This window comes from Palaemon carinicauda, chromosome 42 (genome assembly GCF_036898095.1).
Source record: "Palaemon carinicauda isolate YSFRI2023 chromosome 42, ASM3689809v2, whole genome shotgun sequence".
NCBI lineage: Eukaryota > Metazoa > Arthropoda > Malacostraca > Decapoda > Palaemonidae > Palaemon > Palaemon carinicauda.
This window is the reverse complement of record NC_090766.1, coordinates 42,751,579-42,771,878: the sequence shown is the minus strand read 5'-3', so window position 1 is coordinate 42,771,878 and position 20,300 is coordinate 42,751,579. Positions and strand designations below refer to the sequence as shown.

Sequence of the window (20,300 nt, the reverse complement as noted above, 5' to 3'; positions counted from 1 at the left end):
ACAAGAGAACTCTACTGGAAGATAGTGGAAGATCATGTTAGAGAGGCTATATGGCACTACCGAAGACTAGAGAATAATGGTTTGACTTTGGAGTGTCCTTCTCCTAGAAGAGCTGCTTACCATAGCTAAAGAGCCTCTTCTACCCTTACCATTGCAGAGATCCTGTAGAGAATAGGGTTCCCCTGCTTTATAGGACCGGATATATAAGCAGCCCTTAAAGTAAAGTGAAGTAAGTTGACCCTTTGAGCGAAGAAGAATCGTTTGGTAATCTCAGTGTTGTAAAGTGTATGAGGACAGAGGAGAATCTGTAAAGAATAGGCCAGCCTTTTTAGTTTATGTACGTTTGGGTAGCCAGTCTAGACCGCTGTGACCTGCACATAGCGGCCAACATGGTTTGACTTACTATTGCACCCTAATGTAACAATTGATTCAATAATTATACAAGTTGCACTTCATCTGTCTTTTCGATAGAATCTGTGTACAACATGTGAAGATGATAAATAAGGTATATTTAAGATTTCCACTTGTATTGATTGATTGATTTAAAGTTTTCAGGCATCCTGACAACCACTTGTATTGAATATATGTGTAATGGATAAACCACGAAACAAGATTTTCATCAACCTGATCAACAGAAAAGCCTTTGCACTAACTTTGAACTAGAGATTCAGTAGAGAGTGTGCCTTCGCCACACCAAGCAGTCTTATTTTGCTCTTAACTTAATATTATAGTTGTACTTCGATGTATTTTCTTAAAAAATATAATTGATTTGTCATGGGTCATACCTCGCATGTCCACCAAGTTTTGTTGAAATTGCTTCTGTAGTTTTTGCATAATGTTCAAAAAGAAAAAAAATTAAGCTAAGAAAATATTTGCCATTTATTTAACATTACGATTATTTTCAAAGTATTACTACATACTTGTACTTTGATGCGCTTTACCCAAAATATTACAGATTCATCCTTGGGTCATACCCAACATGACTACAATGTTTGGTCAAAATTGGTACAATGTTTATATATATATATATATATATATATATATATATATATATATATATATATATATATATATATATATATATATATATATATATAAACATTGTACCAATTTTGACCAAACATTGTAGTCATGTTGGGTATGACCCAAGGATGAATCTGTAATATTTTGGGTAAAGCGCATCAAAGTACAAGTATGTAGTAATACTTTGAAAATAATCGTAATGTTAAATAAATGGCAAATATTTTCTTAGCTTAATAAATACACAAATAAACTAACAAACAGCCAAGGGTGAATCTATAGCCTTTGCAAATTCTTCGATTTTGGCGAAGGTAACTATTCGGTGAGATAGACCCTTCTAAAATTTGTTTAAACTCAGAAAGATACTTATAGAATGTTTTACAGCATTGAGCCAGAATGCATAGGCAAGAATATTACGATTAACTACATACCTTATATTACTGTATATAGTGGACAATACAGTTTGGAAAGATCTGAATACAAAGCATGGACAGAATTGTGAAAAGTTTCTTGCTGATTGAATGACGATGCAATATACTAATATCCAAATCAGGGATAAGGAATTTAGTAGATATTGATATTTGTGTAGCCTACACCAATATAAGGTGAGAGCTAAGAATTATAAAATTTCTTCAGGAGAGAAATTTCTGGGCAAATCTTGGAAAGCTTTTTTAATATGCCAATATTCTGGGCAACTGATGAAGGGATATAGTGGCATAGCTAAGGGGGGCGGAGGGGGTTGCTTTTTTAGAGTGCCTCCTGGACCTCCAAGAGAAAGGAGCCTTTAAAGTAAAAGTATGCAAGGATACATTGAAAATTTCCGTTTCACCAAGGTAAGGGAGAGGGTGCCCTCTTTACTAGCTCAGACCTCACGGCTCCCAAATCTCTAGCTTCACACCAGGTGAGATCAAATAGGTTTCACATACGGGATATGCTGTAATTTAAACAGTCATGCCTTCTCCATCATAAGACCAAATACTACACTGTATTCTAGGAGTTTTATTCCAGCTCTGACCAGATTGTGGAACGATCTTCCTAATCAGGTAATCGAATCATTGGAACTTGAAAAGTTCAAACTTGCAGCAATGTTTTTATGTTGAACAGGCTGACATAAGTCTCTCTCCATAGTTATGACAGATCTATTATAACGATATTACTGATCTTATAATATTTTTTATTCTTTATTCATTGCTTCTGATGTAGTTTTTTTATTTCTTTGTTTCCTTTCCTCACTGGGCTATTTTTTCCTGTTGGATACCTTGGCCTTATAGCGTCCTGCTTTTCCAACTAGGGGTATATTCTCATAATTGCTGTAATGCCCACAAAGAACTATTCTTTGCAATCTATTTGTTAACAATTCAGCAGTGATATCAAGCAAAACCAACCTAATCAGAGAGTTATGAGGTCCTTTGACTGGCCAGACAGTTCTACATTGGATCTTTATCTCTGGTTACGATTCACTTTCCCTTTGCCTACACACACGCACACCGAATAGTCTGGCCTATTCTTTACAGATTCTCCTCTCTCCTCATACACCTGAAAACACTGAGATTACCAAACAGTTTTTCTTCACCCAAGGGATTAACTACTGCACTGTAATTGTTCAGTGGCCACTTCCCTCTTGGTAAGGGTAAAAGAGACACTTTTAGCTATTGTAAGCAGCTCTTCTAGGAGAAGGACACTCCGAAATCAAACCATTGTTTTCTAGTCTTAGGTAGTGCCATAACCTTTGTACCATGGTCTTCCACTGCCTTGGGTTAAAGTTTTCTTGCTTGAGGGTACACTCGGGTACGCTATTTTATCTAATTTCTCTCTTTCTTGATTTGTTAAAGTTTTTATAATTTACTTAGGAAATATTCATTTTGATGTTGCTATTCTTAAAATATTCAATTTTTCATTTTTCCTTTCCTCACTGAGTTATTTTCATTGTTGGGGCCCCTGGGTTTATAGCATCCTGCTTTTCCATCTAGGGTTGTAGCTTAGCAAGTAATAATAATAATAATAATAATAATCATAATAATAATAATAATAATAATAATAATAATAATAATAATAATAATAATAATAATAATAATAATAATAATAATAATAATAATAATGACTGCTTTTCTGGTCCCATCCCACAGGGGAACCCTATGGATTACAGGACCTGTGACCTGTAAGACCTGTTTTTCTTATACATTCTTAGGTATTTATAGAATCATACAACATATTCTGTGTTAATTGTCAAATCCATATTATCAAACCTCGTATAAAACAAGAAAGTTTTTAGTTTCTTCTTGAAAGCCTCAATATCTTTAGTCTTTCAGATGTCTAGTGAGAGCTTGTTATATGGTCTAGGAACTGCATATTTGAACACTCTAGAGCCTACAGTACTTATAAATCTTTACTCCAACATCTTGAAACCATCTGTAACTATTTTTGTGCCTAAACAATTCTTTGGCTGTAAGATGTGTAGCATTTCTCAGATATTTTGGACGACCAGTTCTAGCTTTAATAGAGGAGCCGTTACATAGATAAATCTCGTCCCTCGCTAGACAGTATATGTTGCACCATAGCAGGGGTGCCATTCATACGATAATTATCCTACATGTACGGTTATTTTAGGTCCAGTACGATGTGCGATACATACCTTAGGTATATACATATGTGTTTAATTAAACAATTATACTAAAATATTTTGAAATAAGTCAATCATGTAACTCTTTAATAATTATGTTGAAACTGTGTATGATAATTTTGGTTGAAAAACGACAATTCTAAGGCTCATGTACGATAATCCAGTCGAAATAATCTGGCAACCCTGCACCATAGTGTCATCATAACACACGACCCTGACAAATATCGAAGATTTTGAGCCCACTATATATTAATCTACATCGTTTTATTTCCAAGATGTCGGCATTTACGTGCTTAAGCTGTCATGTTGCATATCAGACTGCGGAAGGACAAAGGGAACACTTTCGATCTGACTGGCATCGCTACAATTTAATGAGAAAGGTTGCTGATCTGCCTCCAGTCTCGGAACAAACCTTCAAAGATCGGGCCTTGCAGGCAGAGACTCAAATTGCTCAGGTATGGGTAAGATTCATCCATATTCCCTAGTTTTATCCAGAAGTTTGCTTGAAACAAAGTTTTCAAATAGCTTATTATTACTCCATTACGTTTTTGATACCTTTGTGTTCAGGTTTAGGGTCGAGGCATCATATACATTACAAGAACACCTATAGTCATCTTGCAATGTATTTTGTATATAAAATTTATCTTTTCATTTATATTATTTTGTCTTGTATTTTAAAAGCAAAACAATCTATCTTTGGTAAGCAAAAGCACCGAAGAATTATCAAATGGGTTGTGAAATCTATGGAGCCTTTGTATATCAGCGGCCAGGTCCTCACGCATTGATTAAAATAAACATCGACTAACCTAAACTTCCCCCCCTAACCTAACGTACCCTACAAGCCATGTTCTCACAACCTTACCTAACAGGGTGGGGGCTAATGCCCCCCTGCGACCCCCTTTACACTGCCGTTTTCTAAGTTAGACATAATACATACAGGTGGCCGCTCTAATACATACACCCCAAATCTATTATTCTAAATTTAGAGGATGAGGAGCCTTTGTATATCAGCGGCCAGTTCCTCACATGTTTATTAAAAATGGACATCAACTAACCTAAACTTTCCCCCCTAACCTAACCTACAAGCCATCTCCTTACCTACTTACCTGCGACGCCCCTTACACTGCCGTATTATAATAGTCATAATGATACATACAGGTGGCCGCTGTCATACATACACCCCGAGGTTTATTATCTGCTTAATACCCGAGAGAGGGAAAGAAAAGTATTAAAATCAGAACTTGCAATAATATATTGCTAAATACAATGTCCTAGCATATTTCCATGGTTAAGAATGTGGTATTATTGTAGATGGTTGAGATAAAGATACGTTGGGAAAGAATTAGAGTCCGTTTTAATATATGAATAATGACACTTGTAGAATTAGCAATATAAAAGGCCTCCAGCTAGACTAAACACACCACTTTTTAGTGAGGCAGATTTGCACCGACTCACAGGAGTGCCCTTTTAGCTCGGAAAAGTTTCCTGATCGCTGATTGGTTGGACAAGATAATTCTAACCAATCAGTGATCAGGAAACTCTTCCAAGCTAAAAGGGCAATGCTGCGAGTCGGTGCAAATGCGGCGCTTTAAAAAAAATTGAGTTTAGTAGTCCTATCCTTGAATATAAGGCAGCCTAAAACCCTTTGTGTACCTAGGTTGGAGGGTAAAGATGAGCTTTACCTATCCGACTCAATACCCAATGCACGATAACCTCACGAATGCAAGAGCACCAATCATTTATAGTTTTGTGAGAAATTCTTAATTCATTTTTAACAAATGTATAACTAAATTTAACACTAATATAATTATATACAAGTAACAAATTAGATTCTATATCCAAATGAGACTTAAAACCAAGTTCCCTTAAAAAGGTATACGTAAAAACTGCATCCTTTTTTCCACTTTCTTCTTGTTTTTCAATACAACACGCCTTCTGTCACACCAAAATGCTTTTTTGTTAATTTCAAGTCGGCACTTAGAATCACAGGTGGGGCAAATAGTGTCCCTTTCACATTTAATAACACTGTGATCTTGGCAGTACTCTATTATTCTTTCGATGTTACCACAATAAAGCAAAACAAAATCTTTATAATTTGAATACCACTGGAGAGTTATGGCATCTTTTGACTGGCCAGACAGTACTACATTAGATCCTTCTCTCTGGTTACGGTTCATTTTCCTTTTGCCTGCACATACACCGAATAGTCTGCCTATTCTTTACATATTGTGAGTGAGCCATGACCAAACAAAGACCAGTAAGTGAACAATTAGTGTTAGTTTAAAGGACAAACATACACGTAAATATACGTAATTAAGTGTAGGTGTCTGGTGACGACGGCCATGGTTAAGAAGGAATCTTATTTTCTATGCTAGCAGCAGGCCTGGTAACCTTTAATACTATTTATCTGTTGCATTTATTACTTTTTGATTAATCTTAAATAGTTTTGGTTATCAATTTGTAAATAGTTTATAAATACACAGATATAAACTGGCTTTCTTTAATAAAATTATAACATAGTAAATTAACCTGAATGAAGAAAATAAGAAATATTCTGGTGTGTTTATAGGCGATTTGAACGGAAAAACCATATTTGTTCCGTAATTGGAATACAAACCTACGCTATTTATTAGGGGGCTATCACTTTTAGCTAAGCTGAAAGGAGGAGCCATTGAAATTTTAGTGAGGGTTAACTACCCATTCTGCTAGTTAGCGGCAGCTCACTCACCGGTGATTTAGCTCACTTTGCTTTTGGCTTGGATGATGTACGGTTGTTGCCGTTCTTCATCCTTCGCCTATTTTCGACTGCCATTAATGCTTTTGTTTGTGCTTTTTCATTTATTAGTGTGTGTGTATGTGTTTACTTCTGAGACCATGCGTACTTGCCTTGGGCTTGAAGGTTGGTCCAGCAGAACCTTCATGTCGGCCGTGGACACTGATCGCCACACCCTTTGTCCGCCTTCAGAGGTCAACGGTGTGATAGTGGTAACAGGTGTAGTGAGTGTCGGGATGGTCTGCCTCCCAGTGGGAAAGGTTTGGGTGACGGCAGAGGAAGAAGTCAAAGTGGGATATTTTTCCCTCGAAGGTTTCTTGGAAAGGGGGAAAACCCTCTTTTTCCGCTTTCCGACCTACCTCCTAAGCTCCTGCTCATTTGGTCTCTTCCAGAAGACTGTTGAGTAGTAGTGTAGACCCTTTAATTTACGGCCAACCCCGGTCCTCGAGAGATGGTGTTGCTACCCCTTGCGAAGCAGCCCCCTACCTCTCCCCCTGGGTGAGACCTTGTCTGTCTCCTTTTTTACAGGTGTAGTCGACCTTGGGGCTTCAGGGTCCGCCCACCAAGGACTCTTTGCTGCGCTTCATCATTCATGGTGCTGGTGCACAGCCATCGTCAACTTCGGAGTTCGATCCTCTGTCGTGCGTCGACGTTGTAGTGCCTGAGGGGTCTTCTGTGGCCGCTACCAACGCCCCTGCACCTTCAGATCCTCCAGCTGTTGCGGCCGACTTTTCCCCCCGTTCCTGTTCATCTTTCGAGGGAGGAACTTAGTCTTTCTTCTGTCTCTCTTGCGAGTGTTTCTCCTCCTCGGGGGAGTTCACTCTTAGAGACTCCTCTGCAAAGGACTGCTGCTTCTACAGGTCAGCTTGCTTATCTCCCGGCCCTTAGAGGTTGTCTTTGCCATAGAGGTGGCCCTTCACTATCGGTGAAAAGGCGCCTCTTCGGCTCTTCAGCCTTCTCCTGCAGAGGAGCCTCCGCTTCATTCGTCTTCCGGCCCTCGACCTTCGCCTGTTCGTGGACCTTCTCCTGGTGACGCTGCCACTAGTCCTCGGACTTTGGTCCATGATTCTTTTGTGAATCGTTGGGAATCCCCATCGGTGGATGTTTGCCCTTCCAAAGAGCACATCCCTGTTCCAGTTCAACCTTCATGCCGACCTGCCTTCACCGTTCCTGTCTCCTATTCATCATCTGCTGGCTCGTGCACCTCATAAGCATTGAGCTGTGGGGCAACGTTCTCCAGTGCGCCAGCACCCTTCAGTGCACCAGCGCTCACCACCATCATGTCAGCGCCCTCGAGCACTTCAATGCTTTCCAGAGCATCATCGCTTGTCAGCACGTTCCAGCGCTTCACTGCTCTTCTGTGCCTCAGTACTCGTCTGTTCATCAGCGGCTCCCAATGCACCAATGATCTCCTGATCGTTGGCACTCTCCAGCGCATTTTCGCTGGTCTGAGGACCAATGTGTGCCAGCTTGCCAGCGCAACAGCCCTCTCCTACACGACAGCGCTTTCATGCGCAGCTCCGTTCTCCTGCACGCCCGCGCTCTCCTGCGCACCAGTGCTCTTCTGCGTGCCAGTGCTCACATGCGCACCAGCACTCTCCTGTGCAATGCCGTACTGCGCGCCATCACTCTCCTGTGTGCAAGTGGTCTCCTGCGCACGTGCTAAACCTCAGAGCAGGTACTATGTGCTTCAAGACTCAAGGAAGTTCACAATAGAAATTATGACAGGTCAATATCGCCCCATTCCCCTCCCCACAAACGCATTACAGCGCAACCACCGGGGAAAGGGAAAGGAGGCTCCACAGAAGGGTTCCGGATCCCAAAGATTCAATCTTCAAAGGTGGACCCACCACCGCAAACATTGGTTGAGACTCTTCACAGGGGGAACCTTCGGTCCCTTTCCCTTCAAGGGATCTTTCTGACAGTGCGTCAGTCAGCAAGCAGCCTTGGTTCATTTCCATGGCCAGAGTAGTAGTGCAAGCCTTCGGGCCTGCCATGGCATCTCGCTCGTTACTGACCTCCCTTCCAATGGCACCAGCAAGGAACCTTGGCTTCTTCTCCCTTGAAGAGGAAACGAGGCGTCTCAGACGTGATTCTGCCGGACACTCTCCTACCTCACTTCTGCCGAGGGAGATGCGCGAGGCCCAAATTTCCTCCCTTCAACCTTCAGAGGAAGTTTCTCCTCGCTCGGAGAGTTCTTCACCACTGACGGAAGTCAGGAGGGACAATCCCATCTGGCCTTCAATGCTTGAGTCCTGCCTCCTTCCTTGGAAGGAATCTAAGGACTAAAAGACCCTCCCAAAGTCCTCTTCAAGGAATTCTAGCCCTACTGGAACCACTAATCACTCTAGGGATGCCCGCGACCCACCCCGAGAGGAGCTCTCTGGGTTGGAAGGAGATTTTGCTGCTAGTCCCACTTCGGAGGGGGAGCAGAGAGTCAGAACATGCATTCTGGTAAGTTCTGACTCTCATTAGGGTAGTCAACGGGTTTATTGACCCAGAGGCAGTCTTAGACCGTGTCTTTGGCACTCCGAAGCCCTCTAAGACCAGTGCAGCCTTGCCCTTGTCTCAAAGGCTAAAGGGTGCCCGGGCTAAGATCGCCCATCAGCTCTCCGAGCTCTACTCCTCCCAACGTTTCGACTCTACCGCCAAGCTTCTCCCACCTCCTCGTGTCCAGCAGAGGAGGTATTTTGAGATCTTGAATGAGCCATGTCCCGTTCTTCCACTTTATCACTCTGGAAGAGCTCACCAAGGGAGTCTCTAGAGAGGTTCTCCAGCCGCCAGGTCTCGTTCTCGGCATCAGAGATCCTCAACCAGAAGAAGGTCACGAAGTATGCTATGCAGTCTACCTTATGGCTTGATCTGTGGTTGGGTACCCTGGGAATCCTGGTTTGAACCGAGGATTTCTCCAAGGCACACGCACCGAGTTTCTCGCCCATCAAGTTTCGAACTTATGGGCAAATACCATTCTGGAACGTTGCGATGCGGTGTCTGAGAGATTCCATCAGCAGTTCCCAAATGCTGATATTGCTAGGTTTAGGAACTCCTCTTTAGAGGGATCCTCTCTGGTTGAGCAGAGGGACGTGGAACATGCTGCTGAGAGATGGAGGAAGTCTCACCAGGATTCCATCCTCCATGGGGCTTTGACATTCAAGCCCTATAAACCACCAGCTCCTCATGAGTCCCGTCCAATGAAGGTCATGATGAACAAGACTACAGCGAATTCAGGTGTCAGAAAAGCCCTTTCCGACCAAAGACGGGAAAGGCACTAAGTCCTCCAGGGGTGGAAAATTTCTTAGAGGGAGCGGCCGAGGCCGCAAACGCTAGGAAAGTCATTGCCCCGCTTGTCCACCAGTGGGGGGATGCCTATAAAGATGCTGAGACAGGTGGAAGCAACTCGGGGCCGAGGCGTGGAGAATCTCCGTGATCCTTTCAGGGTATCGCGTCCCATTCACAACATTTCTCCATTACCTGATTAGGAATCCAGTGTCAATAGACTCCTTTGCAATTGGATCAGCAAAGGTGCTAGCCCTCCGGGCAGAAGTCCTCGCCCTGTTGAAGAAGGGCAGTCTCCAATAGATCCTCGACGAGTCCCCTGGCTTCTTCAGTCAACTCTTTCTTGTGAAAAAGGCGTCTGGAGGCTGGAGATCCGTCATCAAACTCTCAGCTCTGAACAAGTTTGTCAAGCAAACTCTGTTTAGCATGGAGATGGCAGACACAGTCAGACAAGTGGTAAGACCACAGGACTTCATGTGCACATTGGACCTAAAGGACGCATACTTCCAGATCCCAATCCATCCGTCTTCAAGGAAGTACTTAAGATTCAGCCTAGATAACTGGAAATACCAGTTCAAGGTGCTGTGCTTCGGTCTTTTCACAGCACCTCAAGTCTTCACCAGAGTGTTCAACCTTGTATCATTTTGGGCACACCAGATTGGCATCTGCCTCCTTCGTTACCTAGACGACTAGCTAATCCTAGCGGACTCGGTTGCAACCCTTCTTCAACACCAAGACAAACTTCTGAGGCTTTGTCAAGATCTGGGGATCATGGTAAACCTCGAGAAGTCTGCCCTGCTTCCTACGCAGAGACTGGTATACCTAGGCATTATAGTAGACACCAATCTGTACAAAGCCTTCCCATCATGTGACAGGATAATGATGCTGAGAAAGGTTGCAAGACCCTTTCTCAGACGGGAAAAACTTCCAGCCCAAACGTGGTTACGTCTTCTCGGACACCTTTCATCTCTGGCTCGTCTAGATAACTTCTATTTTTCCTGACGATACAAACCTTTAGCTATTTATACAAACTTACCCGCCACCCCTATCCCTCTTGAAGTCTTACCTCCAAGCAAAGTGAGCTAAATTACCGGTGTGTGAACGGGAGCGGTAGCAAACTACTCCCCGTTCTTCTTCGTTTGGCTATGATAGCCGACATAGAAAAGCAGTGCCATTCGTCCCTGGGGAATCTGCTGTTACTGTACCATCACTTTCCTGTTCTCTTGTGCCTGCGATAGCTACTGATCATCACGTTAACTTCAAGAACTAGCTGTGGTTACGTTTTATCTGGCAACGTTCGATGTAGACCTTCAACTTGAACAAGGCTTGTTGATGGGAAGCAAAGAGCGCTGCCTGGAGGTTCGCCTCCAGGGGTTGGATTTCTTTCCCTGCCAAAGGAGTGTTTTCCTCCTCAGATGTTAGGCTCTGTTTCTCCCTTCTGAGGGAAAACTTCCCTTCATCATCTCTTGTCTCACCTGCGAGGGTCCCCTTCCTAGTGAAAGGGCTTTCATAGAGACTTCTCTTCAGAGACCTGCTGACGGTCAGCTTGCTGATTCATCGGTTGCTGTTCGACGTTGGGTTGATGGCAGAAGTCAACGCCGTGTTCGTCCTCCTCTGTGCCTTGAGGGTGCTCCTGCTCCGTCGGCGAAGAGACGCCTCACATCCTTGCCTCCGCAGTCTTCCTCTTCGGAGGAACCTGCCCATTCTGCCTCCTTTGGTTCCTGAACTTCGCTTCCCTCATCGGCCTCTCCTCAATGAACTTCGGTTCGTTCACTGCCTGCAAGGGATCGTTCTCGATCTCCTCCTGAGTATGTGTCGCCTCACAAGAAAACATTTCTCCGCCTGAGCTCCATCTACAGTTCACCGGCAGCGTTTTCCGTCTCGTTAGGCTTCTGCTTGGTGTTCACCTGCTCTTCAGGTTCACCATCGACCTTCAGCGCGAGAATTTCCCACCATCCCGTCAGCTCGTAGATCGGCTAGCCATCGCGTATAGCTGTCGACTAGTTCAACCTCTCGTAAATCGCCTGTTGACCCTTTGTAGGTTGTCGACGATGTTTTTTCGGAGAGCTTGTCTGCTGCCCTGTCAACTACTGCGACTGCGTCTTCTGCTCTATCTTCCGCTGCCGAGGTCTATGGTCCTTGCCCTGACGAACATCCTTCGGGGGGAGAGCAAAGTCTGAAGCACGTCTCTCTGACAAGTGTTTTCCTTTCCAGTATAGAATTTCACACAAACAAAACCACTGCATACAAACTGTGAGGGTCAACTGACACTTTCGGTAACCTCACCTTGCATACATAACTCGCACAAACACGAAAATTAAGTTTTCACTCATGATAAACAAAGTAAATAGTACAATAATGATAACAAAACACAATTGCCAAATCCCTAAATCAGTGTACTTCACCAAACGAAGTCCAAAAAATGCGAAGAAGGGAAAATGCTTCGAAAAACTCTCAATGGTGGACATTTCGATCCAGCCGGCAGAGATGAACTGAAGTCTTGAACACGGGAATGATTCCTTGTACCACCCTGTGAGGGGTGTAACCACCTACCTCCCAACCACCACAAGGCGGTTGCCTCATTTTGAAAAATTCTGCCGCTTTAGAGATATCAGCTATATATATATAACTGCCAGGTAAGTATTCATAAAACTTTGTTTTATCATAAAAACTCCATTTTCACAAAGAGAATCTTCTTCGGAGGCTTGCTGTTGATCAGTCTGCTGATCCCATGCTTGTACATCGTCGGTCGGCAAAAAGAGTCCTTTCACCTCTTCGCCGCCTCAGTCTTCTTTGGAAGAAACTGTACGTCTGTCTCCCCTGGTTACTGACCTTCGCCTCTGTCTCCGATCTTGTCTCAACATTCTCCGTCACACCAAGCTTTTGCCCGATGGGATGTGGTGACCGAGAGTTTTCACCAGCAGGTCCCTAACACAGAGATTGCTAGGCTCAGAAACTTCTCCATGGAGGGGTTCCTCCTCTTCGTGCCAAGGGATGTCGAGCAGGCTGTGGAGAGGTAGAGGAAGTCCAACACTTGCTACTGTTTCTAGGATGATTTATTGTTAATTTGTTCTCATCATTTATTTATTTCCTTATTTCCTTTCCTCGCTGGGCTATTTTTCCCTATTGGAGCCCTTGGGCTTATAGCATGGTGCTTTTCCAACTAGGGTTGTAGCTTGGCTAGTAATAATAATAATAAGGATAGGGCCCTTACAGTTTGGCCCTAAAGACCTCGAGCCCCTCCAAAGACCAGCCATACGAAACCATCAACTATTAAAACAACAGTGGTTTCGAAAACAAAGGTGTCTTAGAAACCCTCTCCTGTCAAGGAAGGGAAAGGCAACAAGTCCAATCGTGGAGGAAAACATTAGAGAGGTGGCGGTAAAAACCGGGGGAGGTCATCTCCCAGCTTTCCCACCCGTAGGGGGATGCCTATAACACTGCTGGACCAGGTGGATGCAGCTCAAGGCCAAACCTTGGATGATCTCCGTGATTCATTCAGGGGATTGTGTCCCGTTCTTTTCATCTCTCCCTCCAATGACGAAAAATCCAGTGCTTGTGAGCTCCTTTGTGATGGGATCAGCAAAGGGCAGCTCCTTCAGGCTGAGGTCCAAACCTGGTTGGAGAAGGGTCCTATCCAGGAGGTCCTTGACGGTTCCCCAGGCTTCTTCAGTCGATTCTTTCTGGTGGAAAAGGCGTCTGGAGGCTGGAGACCCGTCACTCGTCTGTTTGTCGAACAGACTTCGTTCAGCATGGAAACGGCAGACTCGGTCTCTTTAGTGATAAGACCACAAAACTTCATGTGTATACAGGATCTAAAGGATGCATACTTCCAGATCCTAATCCATCCGTCTTCAAGGAAGTATCTGAGTCTCAACATCGACAACAAGACATACCAGTTCAAGGTGCTGTGTTTCGGCCTTTCCTCAACACCTCAGGTCTTCACAAGAGTGTTTGCCTTGTGTCATCTTGGGCTCACAGATTCGGCATCTGTCTCCTTCGTTACCTGGACAACTGGCCTAATCCTAGAAGACTCGGTGGCAACCCTTCTTCAGCACCGAGACAAAATTCTGAGACTTTGCCAAGATCTAGGGATCATGGTAATCTCGAGGAGTTTTCCCTGCTTTCCACTCAAAGACCGGTATACCTAGGCATGGTATTAGACAACAAACATCATGAAGCCTTCCCATCAGACACGCTAGCTAGGCTGAGGAAAGTCATAAGGTCTTTCCTCAAACGAGAAGATCTCCCAACCCAGTCCAGTTCCCATTGGTCGCTTCAGGATTCGATCTCTCCAGTGGCATCTGAAGTCCAATTGAAATCGGGCTTTTGATTCCCCGAACACTCTGATTCCCATGGGATCAAAGGAAAGGACGGATCTCGAATGATGGCTGGCAGACGAGAGAGGATAATTAGGCTGAGAAAGGTTGCAAGACCCTTTCTCAGACGGGAAGAACTTCCAGCCCAGACATGGTTACGTCTTCTCGGACACCTTTCATCTCTGGCCCGACTAGTTCCCAACGGTTGCCTCAGGATTCGATCTCTCCAGTGGCGACTCAAGTCCCGGTGGAATCAGGCCTTTGACTCCCTGGACATCTTAATACCCATGGGATCAGCTGAACAGACAGACCTCGAATGGTGAGTGTCAGACGAGAACCTACGAAAGGTAGTGGATCTTCTTGCCCTCCCCCCCAGTTTTAATGCTGTTCTCAGATGCTTCAAATAAAAAGGGGGGGGGGGCACATGCTGCACCACACAACCTCAGGCCTCTTGTCAGATTCAGAAGAGTGCTTCCACATAAATCTCATTGAGATGAAGGGTGTTTTTCTGGCATTTCAACAATTCCACCAGTTCCTGGCGGGTCACTCAGTGGTGGTGATGAGCGACAACATGACAGTAGTGGCTTACATCAACAAACAAGGAGGTACTGTACTTTTTTGCAGCATCTATCCCATCTAGCAGTAGAGATACTGAGATGGGCCGAGATTCACTCGATACCACTATAGGCATGCCTCATTCGAGCCAAGAAGAATGTTCTCGCCATCAACCAGAGCAGAGCATCTCAGGTAGTGAGTACCGAGTGGTCTTTGAATCATCTAGTAGCCAACGAAGTCCTGACTTTGTGGGGTTCTCCGACTGTGGATCTCTTCGCAACGGCCCTGAACTACAGGCTTCCGTTGTAGTGCTCCCCAGTCCCAGACCCCAAGGCTCTCTGGCAAGATGCATTCCAACAACTGTGGGACAACATCGACGTTTTCGCATTTCCCCCGTTCTGTCTGATGAGGAGGGTTCTCAACACGGCCAGAACATCGGTCAACCTCTCAGTGACTCTCATAGCTCCGCTATGACATCATGTGGAATGGTTTCCGTACCTTCTGCACCTCCTGACGAAGTCTCTAAGAGAACTCCCTCCACGACACGATCTACTTAAGCAACCATGTGCCCACATCTTCCAGAAAGCCGTAGCTTGACTTCGACTTCCCGCCTTGAGACTATCCTGCATCTCCTCTTTGAAAGAGGATTTTTGCAAAAATTTGCGAGCAGGATGTCTGGATACCTGTGGAAATCATCATCAGCAGTCTACTAGGTAAAGAGAAGGTCTTCTGTGGTTGGTGTCGTGGAAGGGGTATCTCTCCTCTCGATGCCAATATTCCAGCAATAGCGGAGTTCCTCGTGTATTTGCATGAGGAAATACACCTTCCAGTCTCGGCAGTTAAAGGCCATGGCTTAGCCTTAAGCCCAGCCCTTAGACTCAACGAAATGGATATTTCCTCATTGCTAGAACTTTCCTTACTCATATGGAGTTTCGAACTTACCTGTCCTCAGTCTGAAGTGAGACCTCCCCCATGGAACGTGGTTCGACTTCTCAGGTCTCTAAAGAGACCTCGCAACTGATCGCCACCTCACTTGGAAGACAGCGTTCCTACTAGCTTTAACTTCGGCCAAGTAAGTTAGTGAACTTCATGGTCTCTCATACAATATTGCCAAGACTCAGAATCCGGGAGTGGCGGATCCCCGATTTGACTCCTTCCGGATTTTGAGTCTCCGCTCAGTAACTGATGACCCTGATCGTCTCTTACTCTGCTCAGTGAGGAGTTTGAGGCTGTACCTCAAGAGAACAGCCGCAGCCTGTCCCCGTGTGTCTGCACTTTTCGTCAGCACAGGAAGGAACAAGAGGATGGTTCCTAAGAACACCATCTTTGCCTGGATTCGCAAGGTCATAGACCATGTCCTGAATCTGGACCCTCCTACTTCCCGTTGCCCCAGGGCCCACGATGTCAGGGTCGAAGCTACGTCTTTAGCATTCAAAAGAAACTTCTGTGACACAGCTCTACAGGCTGGGGTGTAGAAACGTCAAAATACATTCACAGCCCACTACTTGCAAGATGTGACCAGCTGGTATAATACCTCAAGCTCCTTATTGTACAAGTAGCAGAAGATTTAGGGGACTGTTGCCAGTTTTAGTCTGCATGAATGAAAAGGTTAGACTGGCTCTTATTCTTTTCTTCATCCTCCTCTCTCTTGGGGAAAGCAGCATTCTGGGTTCTCTGCATAAGCTGACCTCAAACCACTGCAGGTAAACCATGCTTCCTTGTGTTCCTATTACAGTATTAAGCTAAACTATTGCATCCCCATACCCTTGCGAGGTGGTATTGGGAAAGTCCTGGTTACAACAGTTTTCCAAAAAGACTTAGAATAACTTTCACCTGGACAGTCATACTTCTAAACAACTCAACACACAGCTTGCGTAGGCTGTTGACCTTGCTTAGCAAGGTTTAGCGAGGTGCAGGGACTCCTTATTTTTGGTACAAACCTATTCAAAATAAGGACCCCCGGGTAAAGCCAAAAGCCAGTTTGGCAGGGACATCCACCCTCCTAATGGGTGAGTCACCTCTCATAAATAGAGTAGGTTTGTATTTCACTTACGGAATACAGTAAATGACAAATTCGTAGATAATTTGTATTATTCCTAAGGATACAAACCTTTAGTTATATACAAACATACTGGTCAGCCCTATCCTCCTTGAAGTCCTATCTCCATGCAAAGTGTGCTAAATCACCAGTGTGTGAGTGGGAGCAGTAGCAAGCTAACCCCCCCCCTTTCTCCACTAACTAGTGGAATTGCTAGTTAACCCTTGCTAAAATTTTAATGGCTTGTCCTTTCAGCTTCACTAAAAGTAATAAGCCCTAATGAATAGTTAAAGGTTTGTATCATTAGGAAAAATACAAATTATCTACGAATTTGTCATTTTCGGCTATTGCCAAAATAATACTCCTACATAAAGCGCTTCAGGTTTGTTTACAGTAGTTGGGAAAAATACAAATTATTCCAAGTTTGTCATATCAATCTCTTTTCAGATATGTTTCATTTCCTATTGTAAAACATTTCAATATACCCAGTGATACATATGTATCTTTTCACATATAGAACTTATAAATGTATTTGTTTGAAGGCCATTATTCCTACTGCTTGAGGATACACTCGGGCACACTATTCTTATTCCTCTTCTTGTTTTTTTTTGAACTTTTTATAGTTTATATATGAAAGATCTATTTTAATTTTGTTACTGTTCTTAAATCCTTTCATTTCCATTGTTCATTACTTCTCTTGTAGTTTCTTTATGTCCTTGTTTCCTTTCCTCACTGAGCTATTTTTCCTGTTGGAGCCCTTGGACTTAAAGCATCCTGCTTTTCCAACTAGGGTTGTAGCTTAGTAATAATGACAATGATCAACAATTACTTAAAAAATTTGGTATTTTGTCTTTCAGCTCGCCCAAAGTAAGGATGAAAAGAAGAAATATTGCAGACCCTGTGGGAAGTCATTTGCAAATCAGATGTCATTTGATAACCATATGCTTTCGAAGAAACACAATGAGAAAGTAGCTGTTTTCACTGAAGGTGAGTTCCATCTCATATCTTGTTATATTTCTACATATATATAAACCTTAAGTTTCAGTTACGATATAAAGGCTGTTCCAAATTGACGATGGCCGTTTTGGGTTACTTTGTAAGGTTGAATTTAATACAGAGATGGAAAGCTTTCTTCTGAATCTTTATAGCAAAAATTCCCTTTCTTGCACAGAATGTAGTCACCAAGTCATATGAATTTTCAGTTGATAATAGACTGCATGCTACATTATCTAGTCATCCTTACAGTTGTAAATTTTTAATTGTACCCTTTTACTTCAGTGCTATATATTTATTGAGAAGAATAACTTATGAGAATCATATGCTCAGCTCTTGTTTGTCTATGATTATTCTATTTTTGACACAAAAACAAACTTCTCATCCTGTAAAATAGGAGATATTTTTGATGAGGTAGTTATGATAAAGAATGACAGGTGGGTGAGAGGAGCTACCTACCTGTAGCGCTTCGTGTCTTATCTTTGCTGCTTAATCTGTGTCATCGTGTAAGTTTCTTTTGAAAGTTATAAGGTTGGGGGGTTGCAAAAGTGCACTGAATGGTAAGATGTGGTAAACTTATTTATTCTTTGAATTCCTGTGTGTTTATCTTGTAGGGGGCATGATTGGTTGCAGTCATTCCCTTTTGATGAGTGTCCTTCATGCTTTTCAAAACAAAAAGACATTGTTCCGTAATTGGAATAAAAACCAACGCTATTTATAGGGGTATTACTTTCGTTGAAGCTGAAAGACGAGCCATTAGAACTTTAGCAAGGATTAACCACCTACCCTCTAGGTAGGGGGGGGGGGGGCGGCTAGTAGCTACCCCTCTCACTCACCTGTGACTAACTCACTTTGCTCATGGCCCGGCTGGACTCCGTTCCTTTCTCATCTTCCGTTCCTGCTGCCGCCGAGGACTCCCCTCCCTCACCGATCATTCTTCAGGGGTTGGAGCAAAGTCCCATGCATGTCTCTCCTGCGGGTGATCACCTCTCTCTCTTTGCGAGAGAGATCACCCTTAGAGATTCCCCTTCAGAGTCTTATGGTGACCAGCCTGCTGCTCTGCCCTCCCCTGCGGAGGCTCGCCCTCATGGCCGTCGTCCTCGTTGTGCCTGTGCTCCTCCGCCTTCGGTAATGGGACGTCTTTTTGGCTTGTTGTCTTCCGCTACTGAACAATCTGCTTCGAAGGTTCCTCCTTCACCAAGAGCTGGTCACTCCAACGACGCTCTTCAGTCACGCTACGCTCCTCCTGGTTCGTGACCTTCGCTTGTGTCATCGGACTCTGTTAAGGCTAGTGAATTTTCTTCCGTCCATTTGAGGATTTCCACAGCTCTTTGCCATAGGGGGTGTGAAAAGGTACCTCCTTGTTAGTTTATGTGGGACACATCTGTATTGTTATCACTCATCAGCACTACAGAATGCCCTGAAAGAAGCCGATGGAAGTGCTTGAGGGCCAGGTAGGCTTCCCTCATTTCCAGGAAGTTTATGTGGCACTGTTCTTAAGATTCGTACCGGAGCCTGGGTACCGTAAGGTGTGACAGGTGAGCCCTCCACCCTTCTTTTGATGAGTCCATGAACAGCAACAAATCCAGGGGAGGAGAGAGAAGATTAACTCCCTTGAGGAGGTAGGTGTGCAACACACGCCAACTCGGTCTCTCTTCTGCTAGAGTCCCAGTGGCACTAGGGTGCATGGTGGGTCTTTGTGCTGAGACCAATGGGTCTTCAGCTACTACTGTAGAGACAGAATGTGGAGACAGCTGTGTTACTAACATCTTGAGAGATGTTAGGTGCCCCAGTAGCCTTTGTCACTATTATACTGGCAATTCGTCTTGTTAGAGAACCGCTGGGCAATCTCTCACAGCCTCTATCTGATCCTTGGACGGAAAGATCTTGCCTAGTGGGGCCCTGATTCTCATTCCTAGATATACCATGTCTTGGACCAGTTGCAGATGTGACTTCTTTTGTTTTAACAAGATCCCCAGATCCTTACAAAAGGCGAGAAGTTTGTCTCGGTAAAGAAGAAGGGACTCCCTTGAGTTTGCAAGAATCAGTTAATCATCTTGATAACAAAGGAGATGAATGTTGTTCTTATGTTCCCAGGTGGACATTAGAGTGAATACTCTTGTGATCACCTACGGTGCTGTGAACTGGCCAAAGCACAGCACTTTGAATTGATATATCTGTCTTGCTACTGTGAATCATAGGTACATCCTCGTTGAAGGATGTACAGTATTGAGATCTGGAAGTATGCATCTTTTAGATCCAATGATATCATGAAGTTGTCAGGTCTGACCACATGTCTGAGCATTTGTGCTGTCTCCATCTTGAATTGTGTCTGTTGGACAAACTTGTTCAAGGCTGAGAGGTAGATGACTGGTCTCCAGCCTCCAGATACCTTTTCTACAAGATATAAGCGACTGTAGAAGCCTGGGGGCCCTTTTGGGACCTCTTGGATAGCTTCCTTTTCTAACATGGGCCGGATCCCTTCGTGTAGGACTCGGTCATTGTTGGAAAGATGGTGAAAGGGACGTTGTAACCCTTCCTCAATATGGAAATCGACTAAGTGTCTGCTCCGTAATGCATCCACCTCTGCCGTATGCTCTATAGGCATCCCCCCACTGGTGGACAGGGTAGGGGATTCCCCTCCTTAGTGGGAACGTCCTCACTGGGGCTTTCTATTCCCTCTGCCCTTTCTACCCCCTCTGGGGT

General features: G+C 44.1%; 1 protein-coding gene across 2 annotated transcripts in view; it reads left to right on the top strand.

Annotated features, from left to right (window-relative positions):
* The first annotated feature begins 3,812 nt into the window (after window positions 1-3,812).
* The window catches only part of LOC137633314 (cytoplasmic 60S subunit biogenesis factor ZNF622), a 62,646-nt gene continuing 46,158 nt past the window's right edge, over window positions 3,813-20,300 (top strand). The window contains exons 1-2 of one of the 2 annotated variants that reach the window (XM_068365544.1): window positions 3,813-4,101; window positions 17,459-17,588. In XM_068365544.1, coding sequence (XP_068221645.1) covers window positions 3,916-4,101; window positions 17,459-17,588 — 316 coding nt within the window. In that variant the 5' untranslated portion in view covers window positions 3,813-3,915. The remainder of the gene's footprint in view (window positions 4,102-17,458; window positions 17,589-20,300) is intronic. The other variant, XM_068365545.1, reaches the window with a different exon arrangement.